This window comes from Chiroxiphia lanceolata, chromosome 14 (genome assembly GCF_009829145.1).
Source record: "Chiroxiphia lanceolata isolate bChiLan1 chromosome 14, bChiLan1.pri, whole genome shotgun sequence".
Lineage (NCBI taxonomy): Eukaryota > Metazoa > Chordata > Aves > Passeriformes > Pipridae > Chiroxiphia > Chiroxiphia lanceolata.
The window spans coordinates 4,668,281-4,682,309 of NC_045650.1; the positions used below are offsets into that span (position 1 = coordinate 4,668,281).

At 39.2% G+C, this 14,029-nt stretch overlaps 1 protein-coding gene across 4 annotated transcripts in view; it reads left to right on the top strand.

The window, feature by feature from the left end:
- The window catches only part of DACH2 (dachshund family transcription factor 2), a 249,054-nt gene that overhangs the window by 61,658 nt on the left and 173,367 nt on the right, over positions 1-14,029 (top strand). The window contains exon 1 of one of the 4 annotated variants that reach the window (XM_032702183.1): positions 2,332-2,378. The exons of the other annotated variants lie outside the window; for them this stretch is intronic. Within the exon in view, the coding sequence (XP_032558074.1) occupies positions 2,362-2,378 (17 nt within the window). The 5' untranslated portion in view covers positions 2,332-2,361. Of the gene's footprint in view, positions 1-2,331; positions 2,379-14,029 lie in introns of those variants that run through there. 4 annotated transcript variants of the gene reach the window in all.

The following is a 14,029-nucleotide window of genomic DNA, read 5'->3' on the forward strand; positions in this document are numbered from 1 at the left end:
TTTCTCCCCGAGATAAAACTCTCCCAGGGCAGCAGCTGATGGAGCTGAGGCGACGTGTGCTGTTTCCATCTTCAGATAACAATCTGATAAAGAAAGCAGCTGATGTAAGTTAAAACACAGTGTACTATTTATATGCTAAAAATAACATTTGGAATGCTTTTGTGTTGAGTTATCTTGGCTGTCTTGAGCAGCAATTAATAATTTATTCTGCCTTTCTTAATCTGCTTTTCTGTCTTTTTATCAATGGATCTTCATTGGAGAAACCACTGTGACAAGTCAGTAAGATGCTGGGATTTGATACACTCTTTAACTGAGAGGTGTTTCTCCGTTTTAAGCACACTGCTACTGCAGCTGAAATTCTACTTAATGTGCTTTTCTCAGTCCTGTTTTGTTTACTTTTGTGTGTGACTGTTTCCCTCTTCCACCCCCTTCTTCATCAAATAACCCATCATTCTCCAAGGTGAACCTTAAAAAACCCACTACAAACCCCTCAATCACCACCCCAAACAAAAACAAACAACCCAAACCCCAACCCTAAGGGGCTGAACTAAACTGATGGTTTTGGCTCATTTAGGGAAAGATTTTGGCTGTGGAATGAGGTGTTCAGCATAAATTGTCTGTTGTTTTATGTACAAGGGAGTTAGGTTTCCTATGTTTTTTATCATGTAAGGGAGTATAGGTTCCAATAATTATAGTTTTATTTTTTGAGATAATTTAAATAAAACAAAATTTAGAATTGATCAGATTTTTACCTCTAAATGTTTATTTTTACTCTAAATTTTTAGCGATGTTTAGTAAGGTTTGTTTTTCCTCTGAATTTTTGTTTGAAGTTTTGTCATGTGTTACTGTAGAAATGCAGTATTGTTTTAAAGCTGATGAGAGGCCCATGGTTTAAAAAATTCTAATTTGAACAGAGAGTATGAAGTGCCAAAAGTCAGTGATAACCAGGTTAAGTTTATATCCTCAGCCACACTTTTAAATACGGAAAGGCTTTCACCTAACGTTATAACGTCATCATTTTGTGCATTTTCATTACTTTTTAGGGTTTATATCAGTTGTAGAAAATCAGTAAAACATTCCATGTGTTTGCCTAACGTGACTTTTCCCAGGCCACTGAACCAGGTGCTGGATGAGGCCGTGCAGCACCAGGACGTGGGTGAATTCAACCCGGGGCTCATCCCAACCTCTCCCGGGCCATCCCTGCGTCCACGCGGGCTCCTGCCTTACAGCCCAACTTCAGATGTTTGTCTTCCCCTAATTAGATCCCCGTAATCCATTCAGCCAGGCTGTGACTGTCCCTTGTCCTCTCTGGCTGGGGCCAGACAATGAGCACAAAGATACAGTCGGACTCGTTTTCTCATTATTGATTTCACGCACCAGCTGGCAGCTGTTGGAGCTTGTTCGTTTTTATAACCCTCTGGGCAACTTTTTAAAAGTACTTTTCTTTGACCATCTGCTAAATGCAATTGGTTTAATAATTAAAGACTCGCCATCCCTTTTCAGAGAAATACAAATGCTGTTTCTGCAGCTGAGAGAGTTGGGTGGTTTTGTTTTAAGCAAAGGTGGGATGGTTCTGTCAGCGACGCGGCCGCTGCTCCGGGAGGATCCCATCGCTCATGTTAATAAGGGGATAAAAAAAGGGAGCTTCTCTGTGGGTTTGTTTCACACCAGCTCAGCACAGGGGGTTGTGTCCAAGCTCTGCCTGTTTTTAAGTCCTGAGAATTCCCAGTCCTTGTGTTTGTAGGATTCAGGGAAAACCTCTTCACTAAGTGTGTAAGCAGCACATTTCAGTCTGAACTGGGCATCAAGGGAATAAGGACGAGAAGCATTTGGAAGTGTTTTGTCAGTGCTTTGGGATCACCATCTGCCTCCTCCCTGCCTGGGGTTGGGACAGCACAGGCCCCTCAGCACAAACTGGAGACCAAACTCCTGGAAACCATAAAAACTTCCGTTATTTTCTGAGACTTCCAACTTCTTTCTTTCTTTCCCTTTGCTGAAGTGGTGTTGAGTGAGACGCCAGTGTCTGTCTTGCTGGGACTAATTTGAGATACAAAATTATAAGTAGCATGTTAAAAGTTGTTCCTAAAAAAAACAAAGTGCTTTCTAAAAGTAAAAGCAGAGACAGTAGGTCACTGATACGAATGGATCCCTTGGAGCCCCTGGATTTTCCATGCAGTGTGCTTCATAGGCAGGATGTGTAAAAAAGATCCAACCTTAGTTTGAACTCATCTTTATGCTATGATTAGATCTAAACTTTCCCATGATTCCTTCAAAAAGGGCTGCTGAAAAATCCTTCTGTTTACCAAACAGTTTACCATTTGTTTCAGATGTACCTCAAAGCTGACCTGGAGGATTACTCTCATGAGAGGTGAAAAAGGGTAATTCATTTTTTATGTTCCTTTAATCTTGGAATTCTTTCAAGAACTCGCCGTGCAGGAATCGGTGCATTTTATTTTACTACTGCATCATTTATTCCTCAAACATTCTTTGCTGCACAATGTACACTTAACAGAGCTGGTTAGAAATGCATGTGGAAGAGGAAAGCCTATCAGAATTTGTCAGGTTTTTTTAATACCGTTGAATAAGACTCTTTTCTACAGAATGAAAAAGGAAATAGTCATGTGTTTTCTTAATAAGATGAAAGATATCTGTGTTTGCTTTGAGATTTTTATGTTTGTTTGTTTTAAAAGTATTCCCATCTTTAATATTTTTGTACTTTACAAACATAATCTTGTTCCAGACAGCTGTGATCTCTGGTCCCTTCTAATTCCTAAAGTAGACAAGAGCAAGTCAAATTTTCCAGAGTATCTGGCTAAATATCCCCTGAAATATAATTGAACTGAAAGTGAATGCTTACAGTAAAAGTTCAGATTAGAGTGCAAAGTTTGCATGAGAAATTCCTTTCTTGAACTTAATCCTGTGGTGGTTTTCATACAGAGCATTCTCATCATAGATTTCATGGTTGCAGTATTTTTTTAGATTGCAACAAGTCTGCCCTAAGCTGTGTAAACCTCGCTGTGTTTCGCGTGGGTATTTCTCTTTCAAACAAACTCCTCACTTCTCTTCATTTTCTGCTGCTTAATTTCAGGAGCTGAGTCTCAGCGAGGCTGTTAATTACAAGCCTGTCGGACTCAGTGGAAGTGGGAAAAGGGCAGAGGAGATAAATACAATTTCTTGTATTTGTTGAGCTCGCACAGTTGACAAAACCAGTGACAGCTGAACAAAGCGCGTTTGGGTCAATGATGTTTCTCTTTAGTAGGTTCGAATGATTCTTCCTTGAATGCCCTAAACCTCTTGAAGTGTTTCACAATACTCTGTATAGTTGCTTTGAAGTGTCCTTTTCCTGTGCTAAGTTTAGTTCTAAATGAACTGCGGGTGGATGAATGGCCGATAGGCCCCGGCAGGGAATTCAGGCAGGGAATGGAGCTCGGGATCAGTGCAGGAGCTGCACTGCAGGCTCTCCTGGGCACAGCTCTGCCTAGGGGAGAAATCACATCAAATCCTTCATTGTGGGAACCACTGCATTTGATTTTATTGAAATACAGCGAATGCTCCTTGATTTGCCCCTAAATAGTGTTTGCATTCACTGAGGAGAGCGGAGACACTGCTCATCCTCTTCCTCTCAGTGCTGATCCCTGCAGACCAACAAATGCTGCCTTGTTTCTGGAATCTTTGTGGAGAGGTTAGGAATGAGAATTCTTAGAAAAACACCTCTCCCCTTAGCCCCACTGACCTTTCCCTACTTGGGAGCTGCACCCAGTTCCTAGAGAGGGTAGTGCAGAAAACCTGGAGAGGGTTTGTGGTGCAGAACCTCTGTAGGTCTGAACCTTGTGAACAAGTGGATTTATTGGGTTATTTGGTAGCGTTTTACACCCAACTTTTTTCACTGTACAGAAAGCAAATTCTTCCCCAGAATTAATGCAGGCCAGAAATAAGCTCAGGGTCTGTAAAAGGAAGTCGTCCTAAAATGCATTCATGTGTTTGCAGTTCCCAGGATAAATATTTTTGTTCGTGCTAAGCAGTGATGTGACATTGGTACAAATTCTGAAAGCAAGAAATGGTATTTCACAAGTTATTTTTTGTTTGGGTTTTTTTTCCCCTTTTTTTCCTTCTGACAGAACTTTACCCAGATTTTTTTCCTCTGAAGTGGCTTTGTGGTTGCAGGGCTGGGGGAGTGTGTGACAGGCAGGTTTTGCTGGGATGTGGCTACAGACAGCTGTCTGCTTCTGGAAATGGACTTCTGGCTTCGAGGTGGGGTTTGAAATGGATGTTGACATGTGGGAATTAATCCAGTTTGTCACATACATTGGAGTGTGGCAGAGAGTGAGTTTTCCCCCCCTCTTCATGCTGACCCGGATAATAAAAATATAGGCAGAGTTTTCTTGTGCTGCAGCTTCAGTCGTTATGTCGTTCCTTAACTGCCTCCCTTTGGAGATGCCTCCCTTGCTGCTGCAGGACTCTGCATTGTGGTTCCAAAGAAAAAGGTGAAAGGATTCATTCTCCCCTAAAATGTGCATTTTTGTCCCATGCCATTGATTGCTTTCATAGGGTGAGCCAGAAAGGATTCATGTCTCTGTAAAGATTGTCGGTAAAAATGGGCTCTGCCTGCTGGATTTCAAGTCCTGAATAATTCCTGTGCTTTTAGAACTGGAATAGAGACACTTCAATGAGCAAACCATAGATAATGCTCTAAGCAAATACAGTAAAAATCTGGTGTCTCTAGTTTTGTCTGTAATCTAACAATAACATTAATACTTAAAATATTTATGGAATTTACATCATTCAGTGATGGTCTGAAATAGGTGTGATTTTGCCAGCTTTGGTCCTTTCTCCATGAGAGCAGGACATTGTCTGTGCCCTGTTTGCAGTCCCATGGAATGCCTGAGGCCCTCACCTCTATGTAAAAAGTGGAACATTTTTTCCAGATACCAACGAGCTGGTTTTTATCAACTCTCATTTCTAGCTTTTGGTGTTTGTGCAAACAATTTGTGCTGATCTTGGTGAGATTTAATTGTGCAAACAGTTCCTGTAGGACAGAAAGGGAAAATAAACACTGTGAACAGGACAGGAGGAAACATAGGTGGTCAGGGCTTCTATGCTATGATCTTTAACTACAGATAATATAAAATAAATAGTGTATTGAGGGGTTTTCTAGGGAATGTTAACACTACATTTTCATCTTGTTTTTTATTGCTTGTTGTGCAAGTAAAATGTCACCTACAATTAAAGGTGTTTTTTCAGAGAGGTATTCAACTCAAGCTAAGAACTCTCTGCTCAAAGTAGTTCCATGTAAAGATATTATGATATTACAGCAAAGTATGAAAGATACTTTCTTCTAAATAATGTACATTTTGATGTATTATTTCAAACAGTTTTATGCAGGTTCAGTTCAACTAATACGTACTAAGTTCTGAAGACCCTTTGGAAAAAACTGATGAGTACAAACGCTGATGGAAAAAATTATAAATAAAACATTCAGTAATCTTTTGGACTAGAATGAACAGCTTATTTGTAGATCCATCATTTAAGTTCTGTAAAACTAAAACAAAAATGGTAAAAAAAAAATTAAATAATTCATTGGTCTTGTCAGTACTTCCAAGTGAATGAAGTGCAGAATGGTGGAGGTGTCTGGGTAGTTGTTATTTTTCTTCTTTACATACTTTGTAATCAAACAAAACTGTTTCTTGAAGATTGTTGGTATTTGTTTGCAAGGTCTGTCAAATGCAGTAAGATGTATAGGTGCCATTAAAAATCCATATTGATTTCCCACAGTCAGCTGGGAGTTACTTGAAAAGTCAATCATTAGTTGAATGAGTGTCCAAAGCATGTTCTAATATCTATTAGTAGTTTAAGTTTTTAAGCAAAACTGACTGTTTTAAAGAGCAATGGTGCCGGTCCTGGGTTCTGAAGTGTAAAGATTTGTGGTTTTCAGTGTTCCTGCTGGGCTGTTCTGCCCTGAGTGAGCACCTCTGATCCTCCGTGTTCTAATATATCTGTATCCAGTCTTTGAGCTTTCCTGGGGTACAGTCCCTTACAGTCTGACCCTGTGGATGTTTATGTGTGTCTGGTGGGATCTGGGAGCCTGGAGGAGCTAAAACTTTGCCGTGTGTGTCATCTGCCTCCTGGGACCCGATCCTACCACTGCTCCTTGGGCACTCATGGTGTCCTGGAGCTGAGCAGGATTTTAGCATTTCCTCCTTTTTCCTTCCTTCTTCTTGTCTCCTTTCTTCCAATCCTGAGTTTTGAGAGGAGTTAACACCACCTCCACTGGTCAGGTAGAAGGGTTATCATTAATGGATGATACGTTCTCCTTACACTTAGTTGCACAGACAACATATGGGATATCTACCTGTCCTGGGATATCTGCCTGTCCTAATGGATTGTTCCTATTTAATGTATATTAGTAATTAAGAAAATACATTTTTAAGAAGCAAGGATATATTTAGTTTTAATAACTACCTTTCCCTGAATCAAGAAGTCTTCGCACAGAACTCTAATGGGTAACATTAGTCAAATGTGTGATAGATCAAATTGTTAAGTATGAGGGGTGTTGTTAATGCAACACAGAAGAGAAATCTGGTGAGGTAACTCTGATAACACCCAGGAAGAGTGCATTCATCATGGTATGCGACAAAACATCTGAGTAATGATGGCCATTAAATCTTTTGTCATGGCTAAGATATGAAAAAAGCAAACAAGTTAAAGGTGTGAAGCCATTTAGGAAAATTGCCATTTGACATGTAAACCTTTCTGCCTCTGTGTGTTCATTTTATATTATGGAGTGAATTTGCATTTAGAAGGAAATTTGATTTGTCTAGCAATTAGGGGGAAAAGGTGAATTTCAGTCTCTAGTTAGTCAAACATTTAAATGGAAAGAGCAGAGCTTTTTTTTTTTCTTAATTTCTTTTCCCTGCCTTGATCTGGGAATTTGGTTTCAATACAGTTTGGAAAGGCAGAAAACAAGTTCACAGCAAATCAACCAACTAATGAGATTTAAAAAGATTTGATTTATTGATATATTTATTTCTGGGAAAGACCCAGTGTCCCACCATCTGTATTGTCTTTGCATGACCCTGTGTGTGATGTTAATTGGGCTGCCTTAAACCCGGGAGAAGGGAGTGATTCCCAAACACTCAGCACTTCTCATGTTCCCTGTGCATTAAACTTGCTGAATTCTGTGTGGTGGGAGGGGAAGAACAAAATTCAGGCAGCAGTGACACCATAAAGAACAATTTCAGTGATTAAGTAATGGAAACAAGAAGTGACCAAAGAGTCTTTTGAATAAAGATGGGCTGTTTCTTTGTATCTGGAGCTGTTGATGTTGTGAGAATATTTGGTTCGAGTGACTGCTCAGACAGAGGTAAATGCTGGTGTGGTCAAATATGGGAATAAAAAATGAATTTACAGTGTTAGGTGAAGTCACTGGATCACAGAGTATTTCTGAATTGCTGTAACAGAGAAGAGACTCTGGAGAGGTACAGTAAGAGAAGTAAAACTCGGGGAGTCCCCACTTACTCTGATGTGGGGGCTGAAAAGCCAACTGACAGTTTTCTAAAATGAATAAACTAAAAACCAATTCCTTACCAATTCCAGGACATTGATGGAATTGGCATTTTGTAGCAGCTGGTTCCCATATCACATTTTTCTAAGAAGATAAATAAGAAGAAAATGGTGATGTTGAAGTCAAGAAAGAGTATGTTGTGAGACATTTTGGAGTTGCTGGGAAGGTCTGTCAGGTCACTGGAGTGTGTCCACACAGCAACATTCTGTTGTTATATTAGGAGGAAATGAGGCAAATTACAATAAAAACTGCATTTAGCCAAGAAGGAATTTGTAGCAGAATTGTCCAGATGGTTTATCTTAACCCTGACAGCAAAATATGTTAACCAGATTAGAAATTTAGACACCAGTGATATAAGGAGGGACTGTTTGGAGCAATAGTGGTTTGTTTTTTTTAAAATTGGTTTCTTGATTGAATTTCTTTAAATGAATGGTCAAGTTTTCCTGGTTCAGGTTGTGTTTTAATAAACGTGGCTCTTTCAAAACCTGATTTGATATATACAACTTGGAATAATTGCCAGTGTAACTCATGCAAGTTTATTGAGTTCGTTTTAGTGTAATCCCTTCTAAAAGTAAACTTTAGATAGCTTTGAACCATCAAACAGAGTGGTATTTCATCAGCACTATTTACAGGGGAAGGAAAGGGCCTGGAAATTCTTCTGCAAGTTGTTACAGCCAAGTATCAGCCCCAAAAGAGCTGAAGGGGATTGGATCTACTTATAATTTTAAACTATAGAGATGTCAGTAAAAGAGCTGAAAACACGCATGAGACAGAGAGAGTGAGGAAGAAAGGAGAAGGGGTAGGATGGCCTGTGATGGAATAAGAATGTAAGGATATATGTAAAGGTTAGGAAATCTTCTGACCTCACTTAGGATATTGTTTTTGTTCTGGTTACCATACTCTTAAAGATGTAACATTTGAAAAGGGGAATTTGATTGACCTTATGACTAAGATAGGAACTCTGAGGAGAGGCTAAAATCATGAATTTCTATAACCTTTAAAGAGCAAAGGTTGAAAGGCATTTAATTAGAAAATATAAAATCTCCTGAATTATATATCAATATATAACTCTATTTCTTCATATCAGAAATTATTATAAAAGGAAGAGTATATGTCAGCTGAGAGGAAGGAACTGAGCAACCTCTGTGTGCCTGCATCATTTTGCCATTCCCACAAAGAAACCAGGCTTCCTTTTCACTGTTAACATCATCTGAGCTGAACTGGGAAAATACAAAAATGTGTTGTTAAATGAATATAGGGGAAAAAAACATCTGAAAAAGCCCGAAATTGCTCTCAGGTATTCAGGCAGTCTTACTGATCATTGCTGCAGGGGGTTGCAAGGACTCTTCAGTCTTTTGAAGAGAACACGGACGCTTGGGGATGGACCAAAATCGTGCCAGGGGACCTCAAGGGTATTGTTTACACATGGTAAGAGCAGGAATATGGATGTTTTTCTTCCAGGGGAACATGAAAGGAGAAGGACAGAGGGTGAAGTGGATGCCATTGGTATCTTGGGACTGATGCAGAGGCCCGTGGCTGTTGCAAAGCTTTCTGTGGTGGTTGGTCTGTGCCCATAAATAAATTGTCTTGTGGTCTTTGGCAGAGACCATGGTATAACTTCTCAGGAAACCTTTCAGGATTTGGTTCCTCAAGATTCCCAAGGCAGGGAGAGGTTCCACACCCACTGAATGACTGGATCTCCCACCATTACCTCCTCAGCAGAAGTTCTTCACACCCCATGGCTGGATCTGTCTGCTGGCAGAGCTTTCCCTCTGAAATAGCAGTGGGAAAGGAACCAAATGTGGGGGAAGCTGTGCTGCACTATTGTATCCTAAAACTGTACTGGAATTACCAAAATACAGCATTTAATTTAAAACTCATTACAGGCATAAACAGGCTTTGAGATTGTTTTTAAGATGAGATTTTAAAATTATCCTATTCAATGTTTTCTCTAATTATATAATATTTTAACTTTATTTAGTCACTGCAGAGATTAAAATCAAGGGTGCTTGAATCTTTGAAAACAATATACTCAAGAAAAATAAGATGTGTTTATGTCCTTATGTTTATAATTTAAGGGTTCAGGTTTGGGAGTTTGAACTCTTAAGGTTTTCACATGTAAAAATATTTTGGGATTTCCCAAAGAGAACAATATTTGTGGTAGAATACCCAGATTTTGTGTCTGTGTCTGTCTGTGACAGCTCATCCCAGAACCACGGTTTTGAAGTGGTTGCTGAAAAGCAGAACCCAGTAAAGGGAGATGAGCAGCAGCAGTGTAGCCTCTCATGTTGGTTGGCTTTTGCTCAGCCAGTGACACCAAAAAGAAGTGAATCTTCTGAACTTTGCCATTAACTTGCAGAAATGGAGTTACTTTTCTAGGAAATGAAGTGGATGGACTTGGTATTTCCCTTTATCTTTGATAAATGTTGTTTCTTGTACTCTTGATCTAATTGAGTTTTTCCCACTGACATCACTGTTTAGGTATAATATTTAACCTTGTTAATTGAGTTTAATTGGGCAGCTCTGAGGTGATCCAGCCCTGAACAGTCACTTTATTTGCCTCTTTCAGTGTTCAGAGTCACGTTTTTTAAACTTTTTATGCCAAGAACGTTGGGATGTTTTGTTGTTTCGTTTTTGTAAATAAGCACCATTTTGAGAAAGATGTTTGGTCACTGGAGCTCGGCATTGATTGACTGTTACTGTTGAGCAGGATCCATGAGAATGCTGAATTCCCGTTAGAAAATACAGAGCTTGATTTATCCTTGATGAGGGACATTGATCACATTCACACACTGAACAATTATTGATGCAATCTGTGATGAACAAGTCAGTCTAGTGTGTGAACATTGGCTTCTAGCAGACATTTGACACTGAACCATGAGATTCTTTGTTGTTACAGCACATCTGAGAAAATCATTAAGCTTTTTGAAGCCTTTACAGGCTGTCTGAAAGCATTATTTGCATCCTTTCACATCAATTTTGGCTTTTTGGCAGGAGTACATTTGCAACTTTTGGTTATCAGAAGCTGTAGCACATACTACAGACAGAAGTAAAATGCAGCTCATGGATGTGTTTCTCCTTTGAGGAGAGGACCAAAGTAACCTCAGGAAAGCGCAGAACATGTTTAAAGCTCTTCATAATATGGTGAAGGGAAACTGCAGCAATTCCACAAACAAAAAGAAAAAGAATGGAAAGTTTGTAGCTCAAAATTCTTGTGGGTTCCTATATTCTTCTTGAGGAGAGGAAGGTTGAAATTCAGAAAAGAAATGTCTTTTTCATGGTTGTTTCAACCAATGTATGACTGGTTTTATGACTGGGAGGAGAGTTTAAGGAAAGCACTTTTTTGTTTGTTTTTAACACTGGAAGCCACAGGGTTTAGTTGAGGATTTTGAGAGTGGAAGTGGCTTTCCAAGGGTTGTTCAGATGTTGCAGGACAGTCATAAACACGGTCCATCACTGGTCAGACCTGTGGGATGGTTATACAGTGTTCTGGAAATGACATCAAGCTGCTTAGAACAATTCCTTGCAGCCCATTTCATGTCATGGAACATGAAGGGAAGAAAGCTGAGCTTGGGTTATTGACCAGTTGTTCCTCATATTATCACATACTTGGGGGCCATGAAATCTGCTCCTGAGAGAAACAGGGAGAAATTTGTGATCACTCACAGGCTGCTTGAAAACAAAACCAGTAAATGCAACAGCACTGTGGTTAAACCTTGTCCAGCAGGATCACACTCTGTCTGCCTAAAGATCCCAATTGATTTGTGTAACAGCCTGAATAATGAATGTGGATTTTTATTTGGCTCCCCTGAGTGAGTGATGCTGTTTCACTCCCTGGGAACTCTTGCTCTCAGCTTTGTTTATGATCTTTTAAGTTCAATTTGCTCAGTGTAATTTTAGATTCAAGAAGACTGGAAAAATGACATTATCTTAAAAATACAATATTTTTTATTGTCTTTTTTGAAAGGCATTGGTAATTGCTGAAATGTTCTGTGATGGAGAGTAACTTGAAGATTTATTATCATTTTAGTATTTAAATCTTTGGAGATCTCTGACCATGTTCTCTGACCCACAGGCTTCCTGTCAGTCCTCTTGACCTCCTTGCACTCCTCATTTTCTTTCTTTGTTTTTTCAGTAAACTGGTGTTACACATAATGAAATGGATTTATAAAAGTTAATACTCTCTCTTCTTTCTGAGCACAGTTACTTGATATTTTTGCTCCTAAAGCGCATTATAAGTCTCTGTGCAAGCAGAACAGGATCATACTTTGTATTTTATGTGCTAGATAGGTGACCTGAGAAACTCTGTGCCAAAGGAGGGTGAAGGACAAGCACAAATCTCACTGTCCTGTATCTTCCAACACACACACACAGACAGAGAAATATTTTTTCTAATATTTTTGAGGACCAGAAATTGTAAAGTCATGAAAAAGAGAGTTTTTAACAGTCTTCACTAGTAGCTTTTGCATTGGCTTGCATCAAAATGCATGAGGTGAAAAATACTAAAAGGGATTATTCTAACCCAGAAAACTTTTCCCATTAAAACCAATGTGTCCAGCAGTGATTCTTGCTCAGCATCACTTTCATTAGGTGACCTCTGGGGATGTTCTACACGTGGAAGAGTCAGACAGACAGAGCTGACTCACATTGGACTTGCACAGATGCATTTGCAGAATGTAGTCCCTGAATATTTACACAGCATTAGTACAGAGGAGATGCAGCTCAGTGTTACAGTGTGCTGAGAAAGGTAGTTTGTAAATTGTTATTTAAACATTGGACCACTTCAACTTTGAATATTTTCTGGTTTCTTTCTATTTCTCTTCTTTAGAACAGAAGCTCTTTGGGGGAGGAAAAAAAAAAAAGATGTGAAATTTTACTTAATGGAGTAAAGGACTAAAATAACCATTTTCTTCAAGTACCTCTGAAACGTGCTCCCAAATATGTTTAAATGAGAATGTTTTGCAGAACTTTCTGGTTTCAAAAATGGTATTATTTAGACTAAAAAAAATCTAACAATTATTTCAATCCCGTGTTATGTAGGATTTTGCAATACCTGCACTCAGTGACTCAGAGGGAATTTGGGCACTGCGTGCTTTGAATCCCATGAAGATGGTGTGTTGTGTGCCTGCCACGGGGGATAACAAATCCAGCTTTGGGTAGGTAGCAGCTCGTTGTGCTGTTCTGGGATAATATGAAGTTTTCCTGCTAAGTGCTCAAATTTGCCCCTTCTCCCAGATGTTTGGAATAAGTGATGTGAAAATCTCAGGGGAAGATGCCTTGGTGGGGTGTGGGATCATGGCTAAATGCATCTCAGTCAGTACAGAGTGCCTCCTAAAAGGCAGGAGGAGAGAAAAGTGGAATTGCTGGGAGTCCTTGGGAAGAGGCAAGCTTGTCACACATGTCATTTGACATTAAAGAGCTAAAATAACATATATTCTCACAAAATAAAAGTTGTGGGTTGTAATCCCGTTGCAGGAGAATGGGGGTGTCTCCATTAGAGCTTCCTGCACCAGACAGGACTTAGCACTGGGTGACACTTGCCAATTAAAAACTGAGCTCAGATTAATTACAATACAATTCTTTGTAGTGAGTATTGCATCAGGTAAGTGTTGCATAAAGATATTTTCAAGGATATGTGAAAACAAAGTGAATGTAGTGCTGTTCTGACAGACTGTAATAAAATGCATAAGAGAATTATTAAAAAATTGAAAAAGTGACTTTGGCCATTCTCCACATCATTTAAGCATTGTTCATTTGCTACCACTACAGTAAGCTCTCTCTTACTGCAGTTTATTTATTTGTTCCTCTTGCAAATGGCAGGAGGACAGTTTGTTCCTTCTAGATGCAGAATATCTCATTCCTGATTACTGAAACTTGCCTTTTTTTCCCTTCTTGCATTCCAGATGCTCACAGATGAGAGTTCTGTTATGCTATCAGGCATATTTGTTAATAAGAAAGTAACTTAAGTAGTTAACATAACAGGGGTTGATTTGACCCACTGATAGGCATTTTTGCAGAATAAATAAAGCCTGTTATCTGAGATTTTATTATAAGGATCTGCTCAAGTGATCTGAGATCCCCCTTGTTTGCCTGTCCTGCCCTAGACCTCGGCACATAATCTCACTGTACTGCTGCCCTTTTGACATCTGATTGCCCTTTCCATCAGCAGCCATCCAAAAGCATATTTGTCTAAAAAGGAAACAATTAAATTCCAATCTCATACAGAAAACCTTTACTTTTCAAAGAAAACATACTGAAGAAGTCACAGAGTCATACATGATGGGGAACCCTCAGTAAATCAGAACCAGAAGTCATTAGGCCAAATTCAGCTCCTGCCAAAATAGACACCAAGCCACTGATCTTGATGATATTTTGCCTGTTTATATTAGTAATATTAATGCACTTAGTTTTTATTTGTTTTTCCATTAAATCCTGTAGTAAGACTAAGTTGTAATAAATGGTGACAAG